Source organism: Barbus barbus, assembly GCF_936440315.1.
Source record: "Barbus barbus genome assembly, chromosome: 24".
Taxonomy (NCBI): Eukaryota; Metazoa; Chordata; class Actinopteri; order Cypriniformes; family Cyprinidae; genus Barbus; species Barbus barbus.
Genome location: NC_136752.1, coordinates 24530495 through 24551414, shown reverse-complemented (window position 1 = coordinate 24551414; position 20920 = coordinate 24530495). Strand labels below are relative to the sequence as shown.

The window sequence follows — 20920 nt, the reverse complement described above, 5'->3', positions numbered from 1 at the left end:
TTTAAATAGGAAAATTATAGAAACTCTTTAGTCATTTTTGAGTGAGATGCTAACGGTCTAATCAGATTCAATGAGCTATGCTAAGATAAGCTAAAAGTGCTACCGCCAGACCCGGAGATCGGCTGAATGGATTCAAAAACGGGGAGTTATACAATGAGCCTATTTCCAAAAAAAGTGGAGTGTTCCTTTAAACTCATTAACTAATGAATCATTCAAGTTCCATATTGTGTGGAGTGTGTTGCTGACACATCTTTTGCTAGATAAAGAAACATCATGCATCAAACGGCTGTGGTGTCAGTTCTGCGAGTCTCCTCCTGCAACCCGATGGATCGGTAAAACTGAAAAGGTCAGGTCATTTCTGTCATTCAGACAACTATCAGGGACAACAGCAGCCTGACCTACACAACACACACACACACGCTTGAGAAAAACATCTACAGAAGGATGCTTTTAATCTGAATGACTACAGCAGTCACACACACACAAATGCAGAGTTGTGATGTTTATTCCACACATTTCTTCCCACTCTAATGTCATAGTGTCGTTTTCACCTCCTCAAGTGCTACGAGGATGATGTCAAATTCCTTATGTGGGAATGAATTTGGAGTGGTAAAAATTACACTTTGCTTCTTTCCCTGCCAATACAGCTTGTGCATTTATTTAGTGAGTTCTTTTAGGATTCAACACTCACACGGTTTTCAGATAAATGAGAGAATCCCCTTCAAAACACTGAAGTACAGAAAACAACCCACTATAAATTCAAAGGTTTATATTGAGAAGTTATATTGATAGCACTTCATATTGATAGCTTGAAGGGTTCAATAAATATAGCAGTTTATATTGATAAAGTGTTATCCTTAAATAACATTAAAAGTATTAAGTTGAAAATAAAACTTATTTAAAATGAAGCTAAAATAAAACAAATATTAGAGGAAAAACTTGAAGTAAAAAAAAAAACACTAGAAATGTTGCCTTTGAAAGTTGAAACACTAAAATGACAAATTGAAATAAACTGAACTAAAAATAAATAAAAATGCAGTATTTAGAAACAAACAAACTAATAAAAACAGCAAAAGCACAAACAAGTACAAAAAACTGCTACGCCGATGACACACAGCTCTATCTCTCTTTTCAACCAGATGACCCAACGGTAGCTGCACGGATCTCAGGCTGCCTGGCGGACATCTCGGCATGGATGAAAGAACATCACCTACAGCTCAACCTAGCAAAGACGGAACTTCTGGTCTTCCCTGCCACTCCGACTCTACGGCATGACTTCACCATTCAGTTCGGCTCATCAATGATTACCCCATCAACTTCGGTCAGAAATCTTGGTGTAATCTTTGATGACCAGCTGACCTTCAAAGAGCACATTGCAAAGACTGCTCGTTCCTGCAGGTTTGCACTACACAACATCAGAAAGATCAGGCCCTTTCTGACAGAGCATGCTGCGCAACTTCTTGTCCAGGCCGTTGTCGTTTCCAGGCTGGACTACTGCAATGCTCTTCTGGCTGGTCTGCCATCAAACACAATCAAACCTCTACAAATGATTCAGAATGCAGCGGCACGACTGATCTTCAACGAGCCCAAAAGAGCGCATGTTACACCTCTCTTCATCTCCTTGCACTGGCTACCAGTGGCAGCTCGCATCCAGTTCAAGTCACTGATGCTTGCGTACAGAACTACCACAGGCTCTGCACCCTCCTACTTCCACTCACTATTACGAACCTACATCCCCTCCAGAAGTTTGAGATCTGCTAGTGAGCTACGCCTTGTGGTACCATCACAGAGAGGCTCAAAATCACTCTCCAGAACATTCTCGTTCACCATTCCTGGCTGGTGGAATAATCTTCCCACCCCTATCCGGAACGCCGGATCCCTGGCAACCTTCAAGCAACAACTGAAAACTCATCTCTTTCGGCAGTACTTGACTTCATCCTAAACTCAAAAAAAAAAAAAAACTTTCCCTCTATCTTTCTCTCCACCTACTAGCTTGTACTTATTTGAACAATGACTGAGACTTGGTGTTACGAGCACTTCCTCTGTCTGATTGCCTCTTCAAGATTAATCGCTTTTTGTATTCCCCAATTGTAAGTCGCTTTGGATAAAAGCGTCTGCCAAATGACTAAATGTAAATGTAAATGTAAAATAATTACATAGTTTATTACAAACACTGAAAACATAAAAATAAAAGTGAATTCAAAATACTAATAAAAACTATAATAGATACTAAAAATGATACTAAAATAACACTGCATTAATGATTAAAAAAATGTATGTAGCACTGTCATAAAAATAATAATTATTGCTATTACTATTAATAACCACAAATTCGTGAATAAATACATATTACTGGCAATGAAGTACACAATTTTCTAGAATTTGTGTGTATTCTTTAGTATAAATGTGAAACGCAAACACCTAAAGGATGAACAATAAAGCAGGTTTGAGAAATCCTTCGAATATATAAGGAATATACAAGAGGCTGTAGGGGGAAAACGGTGTGATCAATACCAGTGAAAGGTGGCTATAACCCACTATAAGAGCTCTGCAATGCCTCACCACTGCCCTATGGCCAGGTGAGGCAGGATATAAAAGGTCTTCTCAAACTAGATTTATTTAGCTTTGGTAGGCACTTAATGTAGTTTACCCCCTCATAAAAGATCTGGAAACCGGCTATCTGTTTTAATTCCAGACGTTTTTACGATGCTTTGAGTCAGGACTACTCAACTTTGGAAATGCTCAAGGCCCACAAAACAGGTTCCTTTTTAGACTCGCCAAACTTTCACAGTAATTCTTATAGTAATATACTATGCATGACAAGACTTAAATCAGTGCAGCTGCTTCAAAATAAATAAAAAAACAAATGATACAAAATAGTAATAGATTATGAATACTATATGTTTGGATGAGTATTGAAGCCCATTTCCACAATGGCATAAAAAAATGAAAAAGTTAATTGCTGCTTTTAATCTCACAATTCAGACTTTTTTCTTGCAACTGTGAATCTCATCATTTCAAATTTTCTTCTCAGAATTGCAAGTTTACAGTATATCCCAGAACTCAAAGTTTGCATTATATAAACTTGGAATATTGAGAAATCTTTCTTTTAGCAATTCTGAGGTTTTTGTTTGTTTGTTTTAGCAGTGGAATAGCAAATTAAAAAAGCTAATCGCAAATGTATATAATTAAAATTTATTCAATACTGATGTTTTTATCTCAACTGTGATTGTTTTTTTTTCTTCTGCAAGTTTATATTGTGACTATATTGTGAAAAAAAAAATGAATTGTGCGATATAAATTAATATTGAGAGAAAAAAGGCAGTGAAAGGCAGCTCTGAAATTCCCAAGTATCTTCAGATTTCTTCTCCTTTAGCCACAGTGACTCATCAGGTCCATATGCTTTCGGCCGGCGTGCTGTCGAGGATGGGCACACACAAGCGTTTTTACCTACTGTGGCAGCTGCGGGATTTTGGCCTGTTCTTTCCGGCCGGGTAAAAAGCAGTGCTTGATATCAGCAAAAAGCTACAGGAGGGAGCTGAGGTGGATCTTTTTGCCTGTTGGAGCGAGATATCAGAAGGAGGAAATGCATGCTCATTTTTGTCTCTGAGGATGGAGCGGCGAGGGGTAAGACTGACGCTGTCTTTCTCCTCCGCAGTGCTGCCGAGCCCATTAGCAGCAGAGGAGCGTTCCTCCACCTGACTTCAAAAGAGCAATGCTCAATATTGAGATGTTGGTGAGCAGAGAGAAAGAGAGAGAGATTTTAATGCGGTTGGTGTGAGATATTATCATACTGAACCGCTGATGATAATTAAACACAAGTCAATAAATCGGCTCCTGGTGTCGGCACGTCTACCTCAGACGTGGTGCTCTGGAGCAGAAAGCTATTAAATGAGATTTCATAAGCCTTCTGTTGGATCTCCACTCATTACATGAATGAAGCAAGGACATGAAGAGGCTTATTTTAATGGCATGGCAACTGGGTAAAACTCATACCACAATTATACTTGCTCTATCACATCTGCCTGTACTGCCGGGAAACTCATCAACATGAGCAAATTATTACTGTGTCTGATTTTTTATATCCACTATGCACCAATTATATGGTAATTATTCATATATAACCACAGCCAACACGCCATGCCACTCTGACAATGAATTGTGACAATAGGTATAGATTAGAGATAATTAGAGGTAAACATGCAGATTTATTATTTGCTGATAACTGGGAAAATTAAATTATTATTATTATTATGAAAACCCAAATATGAAATCACAGGCTTTAATTTTACCCATGTTGTGTCAAATGAGTGATTTTTAGCCAATTAGCTCACAGATCTAATTAAATACGCCAAACGACTAAAATTAATTAAATAAAAGACAAAAGTGAAATACAAAACTGATAACAAAAAACATTTAGCAAAACATAAAAAATCAGTACATTTATTCATAAATATCTGTTGCATTTCATTTTACATTTTTTACGATGACAAAAATGACTATTGAAATTAAACTCATACTAAAATGAAATAAACAAATTGCTATATGTCCATTGTATTTCATTTTAGCATTACTTTTTACATTTATGTAATGATAAATTACTCAAAAAATTTAACTAATGCTGAAATGAAATACAATTTATTAATTTGTTAGGTGATTTAATAATTAATTAATTGAATGTTTTTATGTTTTCATTAACTATTTAATTGTATAGTTAACAGTTTCTTTAAATATTTATTTAGTGATTTAATTTGAAATAATTTAGGAAATAATCTGTTCATAATTAAAGTGGTAAAACCGTAAAGTATTAAATATTTATTAATATTCTAATCCCTAAATAAGCCCAATGGTAAAAGATCTTGTAAGATGACAAGAGGCTGTAGGTTGAAGCATCACAAGGGTTCACTATACTAACATAGGTTGCTCAAGGGGGTAAAAAAATTATCAGCTTCAACACAAATTATAGCAAAAGATACAAATCACAAACGCACAGCCAATACGTATAACCGAAACAGGTTAGGCTTTTTGATTTAGGGTTCTGGTTAGCAGTTTGATATTAGATTCGAGTACAAAACAGCAGGTCTCTGTGGCAAACTGGGTTAACAAAAACAGTTAACCTCTGTGTGTATATTTCCTAATGGCATCACTGGTAGATAAAGTAATTCCTTCCAATCTCCATCCATGGACAGCTGGTGGCCGAGGCTCATAATGCCAGGTGGGGTCCTGTGCTGGACAGTGGGGTATATCAGTAATAGAGGTCAGTTGGTGTTATCACACATAATGTGTTCAGAAACCAGCTGTGACATGGAGCAATGAAATCCATTACACAGCAGTTTGCTGAAATAAACAGCAAATCGAGCCACTGGCATAGCGACTTTAGAGCCCATTTCAACAGCAAATAAATGCCCAAGCATTCTGACCATAGCCGTCAGTTATGGTGGATGCGCTGAGATCCCACATTTTAGTCATTTATAGTATAATAATTATATAATATTTTTTTATTTTTAAACAAACAAACAAATACTTCTGTATTATCAGTATTATCAGTTATTTTTATTATTATTAAAAAAATTATTATCAGTATAGTTGTACCTACATACTGTATATAATTTATGCAATACTATTATTTTTATTTGTTGTAAAAGTAATATTATAATATAATATAATCATATTTCACTATTATATTTAAACATATTTTATTATAATTAATATTGTTAAGAATTTACTTACACAATTTTCATTCATTACACACAAACATACGCGCATACTGTCTTATATATATATATATATATATATATATATATTTTTTTTTTTACAGCTATTTTAGGGTTTGCTGCTTTCTGCCATCAGTTATCATAAGTGTTATTTTAGTATTATTTACATACTAAATGTATTATTAGTATTTTGAATTTTAGTATTATCAATATTTTGAATTAGCTTTTATTTTTATTTTTATAATTTCTAGTCATTTTCCTATATGCTTTTGTCATTTTTTAAACATATGATTATTTATGTTAATTTTAGTTTTAGTTTAGTTCAGTTTATTTATGTCCAGTTAGGGATATAATAAAATGCTTCAACTTTTTTTTTTTAGCATTTAATATATATATATATATATATATATATATATATATATATATATATAGTAAATGTAACAATGTAAATGGTATAATTAAAATGATCTATCTATCTATCTATCTATCTATCTATCTATCTATCTATCTATCTATCTATCTATCTATCTGTCTGTCTGTCTGTCTGTCTGTCTGTCTGTCTGTCTGTCTGTCTGTCTGTCTGTCTGTCTGTCTGTCTGTCTGTCTGTCTGTCTGTCTGTCTGTCTGTCTGTCTGTCTGTCTGTCTGTCTCCATTTATCTACCTATGAATGGGTCCCTGGGTCTGTAAAGGCTGAAAAAACATATTACTACATCATTTTAGTAACTCTTTACTAATTATAATCAAAAATAAGTAACAGGTCATATTAAATGATGTGTCCATGACCTAATTAATATTCATGAGCTAAGCATTTTCCATTTAGTGCCATCACACCAAGCCTGTGCAGCCCGACTGCTTCCACTATTTTGTAAAACAGTGAAGTGAAGCCTGTGATTCTGACTGACGCTGCATTTGGTGAGTCAATCTCAACTTATCAGCAGTTATTCAAGCGGTCTCCTCCTGCCGTCTCCGCTCGCAGCCTTCATCTCCAGGCCTGCAGTGTGGAGCCACTTCAGCCCAGCTCAAGCTAATCATTTCCAGTCGGAGTGAGAGTTTCTCTCCCCTGGAGTCTTCAGGGGCCAGGTACTGGAAAAAGCAAACGTTACAGCCTGTGACAGCAAGCGCTCAGCCATTACTAACCCACAGACAGGAGAGCCGAGACTCAGCAGGCTATTCCAGGCTAGAGGGAAGAGAAGGACCTGAGAGATGAGCTGTGGGCAGGGCTGGATCTGTGGCAGATCTGCCTGACCACAATAAGTCTATTGGGGGACAGTGAGAGGGCCTTACGTGAGGGCAAACGGAGCTAACGGTCAATTTCACCAGTGGACAAACAGGCTGAAAGGATTACTGTCTGCAATTGCTTGGCTGCATACAAGGCAAGAGCTTCAGCAGCAAATGGAAGTTGGAGTGAATGTGGTCTCATGTAGTCAGACTGTTGACAATTGCTCTGAAGTCTCATCCACAATCCACAAAAACTGAAAATGGATGCTCGCCAAACAGCAGATACAAGTAAAAATAGCTTCAGTAAGCAAATAAAACATGTTACAAACCAGTGACCAGTGACTGTATTGTTACAGTTTCTTTGTACAATTTAACCCTTGCTGATGTAAGCAACACATGCGATTCATTTCAAAGCCATTCAAACAGTCCACAAAAAAAAAAACTTCCATTTCAGACCAACATCAACAGATTTTAATAACCCAAGTTGTAAACGGAGAAAATAATTTTTGCAACGGAATAATCCTACGGTCAATATCTGTGTTTACATAAATAACATATGTAATAATAAAAAATTATAATAAATATGTAAATGCATTTATTTATTTATTTATATATATATATATATATATATATATATATATATATATATATATATATATATATATATATATATATATATACATACATACATACATACATACATATATATACACATATATATATATATACATATACATATACACATATATATATATATATATATATATATGTGTGTGTGTGTGTGTGTGTGTGTGTGTGTATATGCAAAATAAAATAAAAAAATAAAAAAATTCAATTTAGTGTCTTGTAAGCAATATTCATATTAAGCTTAATAATCCTATTGCCATAACAACAAAAATATAAAAATACAGCAAATATAAAAAAGTGTAAGTATATATATATATATATACAAAATACACATTACATTTACAAAAAAAAAAAATTATATATAAATTAACAACTTACCTTACTGACTATTAATAAGCAGCCAGTTAAGAGTTTGAGGCAAAAGTCGTAGTCAATGTTTTGTTAATGGCCAGAATTCAACCTTGAAATAAAGTGTGACCATATTAATAATACAAGACTCTGACCACAATGTAGTGTTCTCTTTATTGACTAAAATGATTTGGCAGGTAAAATGATAAACTAAACTGTTACTAAAACAAAAGAATTGTGTGCAGCACGGATCAGCCGGTCTCTGAATGACCTGTAGGAGTGTTGTCTGAAGCTGAGATCATAAAAACTCAAATAACAGAGAGCTAGGAGGTGAAAGGAAAAGATAAGATCACGCATACAGGTCAGAGCGGTCTCTCTGCGTGAGACAGGTGGGAGAGTATGTTTTTTTGTGGTTACCTTGAGGTCGTGCTGGCGGGCTTCCTGCATGTCCTGTATAGCGCAGCAGTGGGCTTCCTGCAGCCGCTGCTCCCTGCGCTGATGCTCCAGCTCCATTTCCTGCAGCTGCTGTCCCAGGTGCTCTCGCTCCTGACTGAACTGGGCCTGCAGCTGCTGCAGGGAATGCTGGGATTGGGAAAGCTGCATCTCCAGGCTCTGTTTCAGCAAGGTAATCTGCACACAGGAAGGAGGAGACCCTGGTTGATAAATGAAACAACTCTGCAGGTAAAAGAAAGCAAATGAAATGAAACAGCAATACTGTACAACAACTTTAAACAAACCTTATTCTGGGTTTAATGCAATTTAAACTCAACCAAATTTGTGGAATAATATTGATATTCCACTGGTCCTAAAATAGAATAGAATAGAATAGAATCAGGTACTTACAATGGCAAGTGAATGGGGTAAAACTGTAAATGTTAAAATACTCCCTGGAATAATAGTATGGTCACAATGTTATATCCAATTTTGCAACTTTGCCACCATGAAAAGCATATTTATTATAATTAGCTAAAACTTAAAAAAGGAAAGAAAATTATTGCAATAAAGCTTAAATGAAATATTATAGATTAACATAAATATTAGATGAAAAACTAAACAAAATTTTGACATGCTGCCCTGGCAAATAACTAAAATAAGTTTAAAGTTAAATTACAAACTGTAAATAAATAAAACCTAAAATGGAACTTAAAAAATTTAATAAATAATAAAAATAAAAATGAAAAAAATATAAATAAAATGATTTACAGTAAAAATGATTTAAAGAGATTTAAAGCTAAAATAATGTTTTAACAGAAAACTTTATGTAAATAAAGTGCTTTTATAAAATTCCTCCAAACACTTGTCCCATTCACTTCCATTGTAAGTTGTCGCAGTGAACAGTAATTTATTTCTTTCCTTCTAAGAAAATGAGGGATGTGTCTTAATTATTTCTGTGGTAATCAACATTATGCTACATATTCGGTCGATTAAGCTTAGCGTATATTGTACCCTGAATATTCCTTTAAGTATGAGCAATTGTAATCGTGACACTTCCCCTTAGAAAGCACCACTAATTACGGTAGCTAAACTGTGTAAAACATAGAGACTACAAGAAGAGATACAGGAAAATGGCAGTGATTGAAAATCTTCATTCATTTTCACGGTCACAGCATTTTTACACAAACTGTTAGCAGGCTTGTGTGTGCAAACACACATTGGCTCTAGTCTTCCTCTGTGAATAGAGCCGCGAGTTGTGTATGTGGGTGCGAATTTGTGTCTAGCAGCCATGTCTACAAGGACTGAATATGGACTCAGTCTGGGACGAGGTGAGAAGTCAGACGACGGCACCAGATACGCTCTCCTCACACCAATCGATATGTTAGAACTGGAGGTTTCAGTGGCTTCGGCCCACTCGTTGGCCTGCTAGCCTCATTAGAGGAGTCGCTCATGACTGGAGGGTGACAGGGAGAGAGTTTTTCTGTGTCGTACCCGCCAACAACTTGAGACTTGTGAAGGCAATAAAATGATGCTGCGCTTGTCGTCGCATCAGCGAATAATTTCATTTTCAAGCCGGCTGGAAGTGGTTCCAATATGCCCGGGATATCACTGCTCATATCCCAGCTGCTGCGCTGCTGACGCTAACAAAAAGATGAACACAAGCCGTCATGTTAAAACTAGATTTTTACATTTGAGGAAATCGGGAAAAGAGCTTGCTAGCTTGCTAACTTTAGTCGTCAAAAAAACCTACACCAGGATACGATGATATTTTAGTTCTGAATCATGTTAAGGGCCCCCAACACAGGACATTTCTACATTGCCACAAATGAAAAGAGCTTTTAGAAGGTCTGGTCTCAAGATATGAGCCTTCTGTCCTCTTTGCAATACCGGTTTCTTATATTTTTATTTTTTTGGCCCAACCAGGCAAAGCATGCAGGGGACAAAAATAGGGGAAAACATGGCAATAAAAGCATACAATTTCTAAAATATTTATAAAAATTATTTAAATATTTAAAAAACTTTTATTGAAATTTAATGCAGCATTTATTTTTGTCCCACAACCCTCAAGTTCAGTAAGTTTGTTTTTGACTTCTCTCTGGTGGCGTAAACAAAATAAAATAAAACCTAAATAGTAATACATATTAGGGCTGGGCGATATATCGAGCGCGATGATCATGCGCATCTCGTCAGTAAAGCCGGTTCCGTGATTAGCGGTAAATCTCCATCACCCGCTTTCACATGGAACGGCATTTAATACACAGAGCCGTAGATCACTGACAAGCTATGCAATATAGAGTTCATGATCGCCTTCGATAATGAACGCAATATTGTGTTCATTTTCATATTCAATTAAATGTGAAATTTTGAAGTACAAAGACTGAAACAGTAATTTATTGTAAATAATACCATAATAATCTTCATTAAAAAAAAAAAAAAAATTTTTTTTGCTTAAACTCCACCCCTTTCTCACGATCAACCTCAACCTTTTATTCATATATTCCTCCATTTAATCAAGAACTGTTGAAAAAACAAATCACAGTTTATATTACTTTTTTTCTTTGGATTGGAAGTCACTATATGTAAGAATAGATTTGTCGCTACTTCCATTTCATTGTGTCTTTAAGATTCTCAGCAAGCACCACTAAAATAATATGAACAGATATAAGCAGTGTGTGGAGATCTCATGCTCCACTCTGATGCATGAAGTGCACTAGAGAGTGTTGATGGGTGAGGCTGAGGACGTCTCTGCAGTGGCTGTAATCGCTTCTCCAATAAGCTCTACAGATCCTGCCACTGCAGTAAGACTTGCTCTGACACATTTAGAGCTCTGAGAAAGAAAGAGGTCTCGGTTGCCTGCCAAACACTCAATGCATATACAGTATACAAGTAAATAAAACAACAAAGCTTATGATGATGAAAGCAGACAGATTATGTAATGAAGCTGAAAATGACAAAAGGGGTAACGTGTAGCAAGTAATATTTTATTTTCACCTGACCCAATAAGTTTGTTTTTGAATTGTCAAAATACAGCTGGTAAAATAAACTAAATCTGAGTGAGTTGAATCCATTTGTTATAATTATTTTTAGTGGAACAATAACTGAATTTGAGACTCAAAATAGCCGTTTTTCCAGCCTTGACCACACAGGTACAGATGCCATAAATCTATTCAAATTAAAACCACAAAAAAAAAGACATTTTTTTAACATTTGGGTGCATAAAAGACACACACACACACACACACACACATACATATGTACACATATGAAACAATGTATCCTGCAATCTGCAATCAAAAAAGTATGCAAACTAATTTGGCACAAATCTCTTGTTCACAGCAAAAAATAGCATTTCTAATATAAATATTGTCAGCAAGCCAAGTATCACACTCTCAATCTAGAGAAGAGAGCCAGTTGACATGAGAAAAAAATAAATTAATCTCCATATAAATAATTGAAATACGCAACATTGAAACTCATTACATTTCCCCAAAAGTGATCAGCAATGACAGATTAAAAAAAAAAAATATATAAAAAAATTTTATATATATATATATACAATGATAAAAATAAAATATAAATAAAACAAATAAAAATAATAATAAAAAGAAAAACAGTGAACAGGAAGGTTGTGTGTCATAATAAAAGACATGGACTAACATGAAACACTAAATTTCAACAGAAATGGTGCTTGTCTATATAAAACTTACTATCATATTGCTAAGATGCTGTTGTGATGCTTCTGTGTGGTTGCTAGGGTGTTCTGTTCTTGCCTCTCTGATATTCTCATCTCTAGTGATGCAAAACCGCAAGATCGAATGTTTAGCAATGTAATATTATACCTCTTCTCAATACACCTCATGATTTGATGCATTAATAACATGCATTTCTTAAACAGTGCTTGAAGAGTTATGCTCCGTCATGAGAAAAAAACGTTAGTATTGCTTGCCTGAGGTCCCTTGCGGTTTAAGTGGATTTTGAATAGGAACTTGCATATGGTATCAAACAGAGAGTCTGAAATGCTTCTGTCGCGGTGTCATTTTTCAGCCTGTTTTCTTTTTTCCATCTGTAATATTCGGTTTCCAGACGAGGACAAGTAGACCATGGAAAAATAATTGGCTATAAAACAAAGTCCAGACACCAGGTCACTGAATGGAGCTAATGACTACACTGAAGCAAGCCTGAACTGCTGGCTTTTGTCATAATCTTGTGATTAAAGCTGAAAATGATCATTATAGGCATCTAGAGAATTTCTGATTGGTGAGAGCGTCACTTGACCCACAGTTTAAAAGCAAATCAACTGAATTGTGCGTTACAATGTGTCTTTGATTATTGTATAGCCACCACAAACCTGAAATCATATGAGATAGATGAAATAATGTAATATCAGCAATACAAACTGCGGTGGTACCCGTTGTACTAGCTGTAAAAATGATTACTGACTAGGATAAATCCCAAATTGCATATTATTGCATCCCATTGAAAGTCCAATGACAGTAGTCAGAAGTACGTGTTTGGCATTCTAAAAAAGTGGATGTTAAATTAATGCACTGATCTTTTTAGAAAATAACTTGCACAATTCGCTCACCATGGCCATATCATGTACAAAACCCAATCCTCTACCTCCATCCGAAATAACTGAGAGCTTTGTGACTGAAAAAGCAGTTCTAAATGAGTTCAGTAAAACGACTTTCTTACATAATTCTTGGTTTCAGCGTCATATTTTTGTTTAGAATAAATCAAATCATGCACTGCTGTAAATAGTTGAAAAGCTGCATATGATTGTGTATTGTTTTTGGCCCTGATTTGATTATAGAAAACTGTGTGTGGTTCCGTTCTGTACAGTATAAATGCAATAGTAACTAAGTCAGCAGATATGAGGGTTCAGCATATGAAACATGCACAAGGATACATCTGCAATATCTGGTAATATTAAAGTGAGGATGAGTGGTGGATTTTCAAGTACTGTTGCATTTGACTGATGCTCTTATCTGTTTAAAAAGTGTCTTTTGGGTTTGCAGTTTATTAAAGCACTTGTTTGTCTGTCTTACTGTGGTTTACATGTAGTCTTTTGCTACTGTTAAAATGAACTATGCAATTTCTCTGCCACAAACAGAAATGAAATAAAACAATGTGAGGTTTTCTGAACAATCCTCCCATCTGCAATTGGTCACATAAACACATAGCACTGCCACAGATTTAAATAATTGGTTAAGCCAGTGTTGCTATGTTGGTCAGGACGCTCAACCAATTGAAGGCTTGCTTGTTACCCTTGCTTAAAAGTACACGACTGTTCAAAGTTTGGGCTCGGTAAGATTTTATATTGTTTTTGAAGTCTCTTACACTCACCAAGGCTGCATTTGATTGAAAAAAGTAAAAATATTGCGAAATAATATAACAAATTTAAAATAACTTGTTTCTATTTTAATGTATTTTAAAATGTAATTTTGTCATTTATATTGAATTTTCAGCAGCTCCTTAAGAAACCTCCTTTAGTAATTATTTAGAAATCATTCGAATTTGATGCTTAAGAAATAATTTGTATTATTATTTATTAATTCACAGCAATATAATTAATTGCTCAGTTAATTGATCAATTTCTCAGTTGATTTACCCCCATAGGATGACAGCAGTGGTCTCAACATGAGAACTGTTTGCAGTGTTAGTACAGTAGTTGCATGAATGTGTTTCTGACCTGCTCTAGAAGGTCCTCCACCTTCCTCTGCCAGCTCTCTCTGGCGGAGCTCATCTCCTGATCTTTATTCTGTGCCAGCTGAGTGAGCGCTGACCTTTTATTCTCCTCGTGCTCTTCACGCAGCTCCTCACGCAGTTTCTTACACTCTTGCCTGTGGACACACACACACACACACAAAGACACACTAATGATCATACTGTTTTGTGCTTATACATAAACTACTTTTTTGTCGAGACCTTTTGACACAAATCCTATAAAAACAAGACACAATTGGTTTCTGCTGTTGCACACATTTAAATATTAAATACTGGGTCAATGGTCCGTTGATCATTAATGGCTGCTAAATGAGCCGCAGATCTTTTAATGCACCTGCATTTCACTGCTCCACAGCAGTGGAGGTCACAGAAGAGGTTAACTGACACATTATTTGGTGTAATTGCAGGACGTCATGAGAGTGCAGCGCTGGGCTTAAATTCATGATTATTAAGTCTGTGCTGCAGACTGTTCTAAAAATGCCCAAATAGCTGTCAGCACGGAGTACCTCACACACTCGTAGACACTGCGAAACCTTTTAAAGGTGTGAAATTCATCTTAATTGCTGCTTAAGAGGAAATGGAAGCTGTAATGAGAGTTTGGGCACCTTGAAAGCCGCCTGAGACCACAGCAATAAGCACCGAGGCTGTAATTGGATTTTTTTTAAAACTACACATGCTGATTTATCCGTTCGTTTATGGTGGCAAAAATCTCTAATTGATAATACACTGTAGATCAGCATTTATTTACTAATTGCTAATTTATTTACTATATAAATATTACTATACAAATTATACTATATAAATATTGCTATCTTACTATATAAATAATGCTATCTCAGCACGGCCTCTCGTACCCAGGGCCGCGTTATCCTAATAGGCAACATGGGCTGCACCCCAGGGCCCCTAACACTAGGGGGTACCCGAGTCAATTCTCTTTTGCATTTTATATAGGGTTGCCAACCATTCCGTATATTACCGTCCCATATTTAAGGCATCAGTTTGTCCCGTATTTGCAGGCATATGCCGTTTATTCTTTTTCCAAAGCGTTTGAATTGCGAACATAGCCACTCAAGGAAGGCTTTAAGACCAAGCGGAATCTTCTGCCGCATATCGCTCCTGCTTCACAGCGAGCGGGGCTCACGTTTTGACTTCTGCAAATTAGTTTGGTCCAATGCAAAGATGTGATTATTGATCGTAAGCACAACATCCAGCTAGAAAACATACTATCTACCTTTACTATTTGCAATAGTTGGACCGAGGTTAAGGAATAATCTTCCTTTATCTGTGAAAGCTTCAAATTCTGTCTATGAGTTTAAAACTATATTGAAACCTTGGCATTTTAAACTTTAAGTTTGTAGGCTATGTTAAATTATCTTTTGAGTTTACTGATGTTATTATTTGTACTGGTTTTTATTTTATTTGTACATCACTATGGGCATCTGCTGTTGTGTTTGTCGGTGCTTAATAAATACAAATACATGAGGGAAGATGTCTTTCACTATTGTATGGTAATCTGGTTAAATAGAGAAACAAAATTATACATTTTTAAAATGTCTATAACTTCTAGCGCATTATAAGAAGAGCAGGAAGAAGCCCTTTTAATGGTGAGTGATATTTAGGCTAATTGTATTTGCTGGGCTGTTGCTGATTTGTAGGGGCTCTGTAACTTGAATGCAATGTAAGTCGCTTTGGATAAAAGCGTCTGCTAAATGCATAAATGTAAATGTAAATTTGAAAATGTGTACTTTCTTTTATATTTTTCAACATTTTAAATAACATTTTTGCCTGCACTAGTTCATTTTAAATGGTCCTTCAGTGTGGAAAATACATTTCATATCATTTAACTTAACTTAACTTACTTAATATAAAATAATATAATATTTAATGAAATTCAGTATAAAATAGTTATAGATTAAACATAGCAGGATGAACAATGTAAATCACACACACAGCAACTGCCTCATCCACTCATGGTTTGCATTACAAGAGAAGCTGGTGAATGCAGAATGTGGCTTTATCACCTTTATAAACTCTTACAGGGAGTCCATTTGTCTTCATAAATGATCTCAGTGCAAAGCTGTCAGTCCAGCAAACAAAACTGGCATAAACAGTTTTGATTTGTTGCACTCGGCACACGATATCCAGACGGCACTGCCTCGAAGGGGAGGATCCATCTGGAGTTTTTATGAACTTCATTGTGCGGTACAGCTGTGAGTGTAATTGTACGACGCAAATTCAAGTGTTGATAAAGAAGTCAGTGATGGATTAAGACTCTGCAAATGCAAGTGCCTGTGTCTGACAGATTGGCACAATGATGAACAAACCTTCTTGTAACACTTGCAACAAAGTCTGCAAGATATTTGTCCTCTGATGATCTTTTTCTGCATTCAATGGAAGAATCAGTTTAAAGGAACACTCCACTTTTTTTGAAAATAGGCTCATTTTCCAACTCCCCAAAAGTTAAACAGTTGAGTTTTACCGTTTTCGCATCCATTCAGTCAATCTCCGGGTCTGGCGGTAGCACTTTTAGCATAGCTTAGCATGGATCATTGAATCTGATTAGACTGTTAGCATCTCGCTCAAAAATGACCAAACAGTCTCTATATTTTTCCTATTTAAAACTTGACTCTTCTGTAGTTAGATTGTGTACTAAGACTGAATGCGAGTATAGTTCCTAGCCATATCGGCCTAGAAAATTGCAACTTTTAATTTTCCGTCAGTCTTAGTACACGATCTAACTACAGAAGTGTCAAGTTTTAAATAGGAAACATATTGAGACTGTTTGGTCATTTTTGAGCGAGATGCTAACGCTCTAATCAGATTCAATGATCTATGCTACAAGTGCTACCACCAGACCCGGAGATCGGCTGAATGGATGTGAAAACGGTAAAATTCAACTGTTTAATAACTTTTTTATTTTTTTTTAAATGATTCTAATTTCAAAAAAAGTGGAGTGTTCCTTTAAGGACGCCTTTGTCTATAGGCTTACTTCATTGTTCTCCTACATGCTAAAGCATATTTCTTTCTGAAATATTTTTAGTTCTGACATTTTTAACCCTTTACATCAAGTTTTCACCAAATTACAATGCTGTTATTGAAAACTAAAATTAAAATGAACATTATTAAAAAAAAAAATTCATTAAATGGAATAATCTTTATAAAATAGAAATAGACGAAAAACTTAAAACAGATGAAAATTTAAATAAAAATTAGAAACTACCGGAAGTTAAATATGTTAAACATAACAAATCGCATAACAAAACTACTAAAAATAAATAAATAAATAAATAAAAATTCAATTAAAATACAAAAATAAAAAAGTTCATTCAAAATTTTATAAAAGAAATACAGTAATAGCAAATATTACTAAAATAACAACATCTATAATCAGATCAGTTTTCCAGCTGAAAACTGTCTATTAGTATCTTTAGCAACCTGTTAGCATCGCATTCCTTGCCACATGGCATGTCTACAGTAAAATTCCTATTGTAAACCCAATTAATGATGTTTCCATGGACTAGACCTCTTTAAACTTTCATTATATAATTCCTCTGCACCATAAATAATATTAGTTGAGAACCGTTGCTAATTGTGGACTTAAAAACTGACTTAGGTGTGTGACCCCATGAAGCTCCTAGATATTCAAAACAAGGAGTCTCTCGACCTAGATCCGAAATCATTACAAGCACTTATTCTGAGCAATAATGAGCTCTACATTGGTCCACATTTCCCCAAATAACAAGTTAAAGCCCAAATATCATGCTCCAGTGCACCGCAGCACCATCCTGAACAAATGTTGTGGAAAATGAGCTACCAAGGATGAAATCCAATAAATGTCTTGTTGATTTGTCATTAAAGCATGTCAAGTGTCTGCTTGGGGTCTATTCAACTTCAACCTTCCGAGTTGGATCATTTTGATCATTTTCAGGGGATGTTTTAGTGACAAATTGGTATCTTTGCAAAACTATGAGCAAACAAAGTAGCCAAAATGTTCTTAAAGTGAGAGTTCACCCTAAAAAAACAATAAAACAACAGTTGTTCCAAGCCTGTATGCGTTTCTTTTTTTCTGCTCAACATAAAAGAACATATTTTGAAGAATCAGGGCATCCAAACAGTTGCTGGTAGCCATTGATTTCCATAAAAAAAAAAAATACTGGGGACCAGAAACTGTTTGCTTACCCACATTCTTCAAAATAACTTCTTCTGTGTTTTGCAGAAGAGAGAAATTCAGGTTTGGAACAACTTAAGGGTGAGTAAACGATGACAGATTTTTCATTTTTGGCTGAACTATCCTATTAACGGCCTTTGTTTTAGTTAAATACAGCTCAGGCTTGTACTAATGACCTATCTGTCTAATTTGAAGGCCATGATATTAAACACTGGTTGTAAGCATTGCTAATAAATTAGGCAGGCAGGGCTTTCTGTGGCAATGCCAAAACACTTAAAGCTGTTGGGAACTTATTTGGGTATACACATCACATAGCTTGGCAAAGAAGGAGAGAACGTGAAAGAACGAGAAGTGCCTTGCTTGTTGACAAACCACTTAAATGGATCATTCACCACAAATAATAAAAAATAAAACTGTCATTGTTTACTCTCCCTCATGTCATATGGCCAGAATATTCTTTAAGAGAATAAGTGAGTAAATATCTCTGAAAACACATTTCCAAGAACTTCCCTTGTGTAACCCAAAAGCATGTGCTCTTACCTGAGTGTCTCGGTCCACTTCAGCTCGAGCTCCAGGGCCATCTTATCCATTTTGAGCTTCTCTTCCTCTTTGGTAGTGCTGAGTTTGGCATCGTGCTGTTGTTTCTGAGACTCCATCTCTCCCTGAGGACAAGAACGAGAGCGAACATTAGCTCTGATGAGCCATTAAGCACATGACCCGTAATTATGAGGTCTAACACACGGCACTCAAGACGAGAGGGAGGGCTCTTCTTCACAGCTATCAATCAAACAGGGGCCAGGAGATGGAAATCCATTTTTATTTCTCCACTCACTCATTTCTTCTCTCACGCACACGCAGGTCTGATTCATTATGCATGGTCACTCGGAGAAACTGTGCTTCAGGTCAAGGACACAGGAAGAGGAACCATGAGGAGGCCTCTCTAATGAAGTGTCTTTGTCACATAGGGGCCAAAACTGCAGGTGGGTATAATTCAACAGAGCACCTATTACTCGTTTCATAATGATGAACTCATTGCAGGTGTTTTTAGGAGCTATTCATGGAAACTGAGGGCAAATGTAGTATATAAAAACAAAAAAAAACAAAAAAAATCACCCACATCAACTTTAATGATAAAAATGTCTGGCAGGAGCAGCTGAGTTATGTGACTTTGAAGTATGAAGTCTGATTCTCATAATTGTTTGGAGTAATTGCTTTTGGTAATAGACCTGAAGGGCTGTTAGGAGGTTGCTGGTCTCTCTGAGTCTTGCTCGCGTGGCGTCCAGCTCTTCTAGAAGCTTCTTCTGGGCGTCCTTCAGATTGGAGATGTGTCCGTCAGCAGAACTGAGTCCCTGCTCTCCCTGCTTCACCAGCTCCTGGAGTCGATTCACCTGAGGAACAGGAGAAGTTACTCACTTTTGAGCAGATGCTTGTTCTCTGTGTTGAGTTAAAGGACACTGTAAGAACGAGGCAAAATAAAATAAAATAATTCTTTGTATTATATAATTATTATAATCATACATTTTTAATTGTACCTTATACTAATTATTAACCCAATAAAACAAAATTATTGCAACTAAATAAAATATCATACCCTAGTGAGCAATGTAAGCAGCTACTCAACTGAAAAAAACCCTTAAACCAACTATTTTTTAGGTCTTAGTGGGCCTGTTGGCTGGTTTTAGAGGGGTTTTGGGTACTTTTTAGCTGATTGCCAAGCTAAAACAGACAAAGACCAGTCAAGGCCAGCTGGGAAACCAGCTAAAACCAGCAAATCAGCAGGATTTCTTCAAAAGGCAGCATCCTAACCTAAATATAACCTCTTACATGACTGAGATTTGAGATGCTATTCTTGCTCATTCAGACTCTCAAATGCTCAAAGTTCATTCCAACAAAGAATGTTAATAAAATGCTGCAAATATAGTGATTTATGGATTTTTAATGAGACTCAGCTATTGTGGAACAGCCTTTAAGTGAGGAGCATGGCTAAATATGCCATCATCTTTGACCAACAACAAACCAGCTACCAGCTGGACTGGTTTTTGGAACATGCATGATGATCAATCAGCCAATGACCAGTTTAGACTAGCTAGAAACCACAGCTACCATATTTCAAAACAGATATCATCTTAAAATGGATTTTCCAGCTATTTCAGAGCTTCACTTCCATTTATGCTGAGCAAATTGTGATGTGCACATTAAGCATGACTCAAAAAGTGAATGAAATCTGGCTAAATTGAATGTTAGAGTAATAATCAGTGATCCTGCTTCTCTTCAGGGGTCTCCTTGGCCCATTTGCAGCTGTGGCTAAGGTACATGGTACATGGGAGATTTGTGTTCCAGAAGCCCATTAAAACACATTGAGACTAATGAGATGATAAACACATGATACTGAAATTAATCACCTCCTCCCTTTGCTTCTGTGCCTTCCTTTCTACCTGCTAAATCACTTTCACAGAGACAAACAAAGGTTGTACCTCACTGTTGGCCATGTTGAGTTTGGCTGCGAGCTCCTCTCGCAGACTGTCCAGTTCCTCTCGTAAAAGGCTCTTCTGTTCTTCTAGAGAGCTACGTTCCTTCTCGAACTGTTCCTCCATTTCCTAGAAATCCAACAGTAGATGCTGATTACAAATGACGACAGCTTATAAACATGAAAAACAATTTGTGTTATTGGAAAAAGGTAAC

General features: G+C 36.0%; 1 protein-coding gene across 1 annotated transcript in view; it reads right to left on the bottom strand.

Annotated features, from left to right (window-relative positions):
• LOC306844284 (protein FAM184A-like) overlaps window positions 1-20920 on the bottom strand; it is a 135398-nt gene that overhangs the window by 42634 nt on the left and 71844 nt on the right. Inside the window, exons 7-11 of the mRNA XM_079376289.1 lie at window positions 20713-20835; window positions 19465-19626; window positions 18779-18900; window positions 14036-14186; window positions 8326-8538 (exon numbers count right to left, since the gene is read on the bottom strand). Coding sequence (XP_079232415.1) covers window positions 8326-8538; window positions 14036-14186; window positions 18779-18900; window positions 19465-19626; window positions 20713-20835 — 771 coding nt within the window. The remainder of the gene's footprint in view (window positions 1-8325; window positions 8539-14035; window positions 14187-18778; window positions 18901-19464; window positions 19627-20712; window positions 20836-20920) is intronic.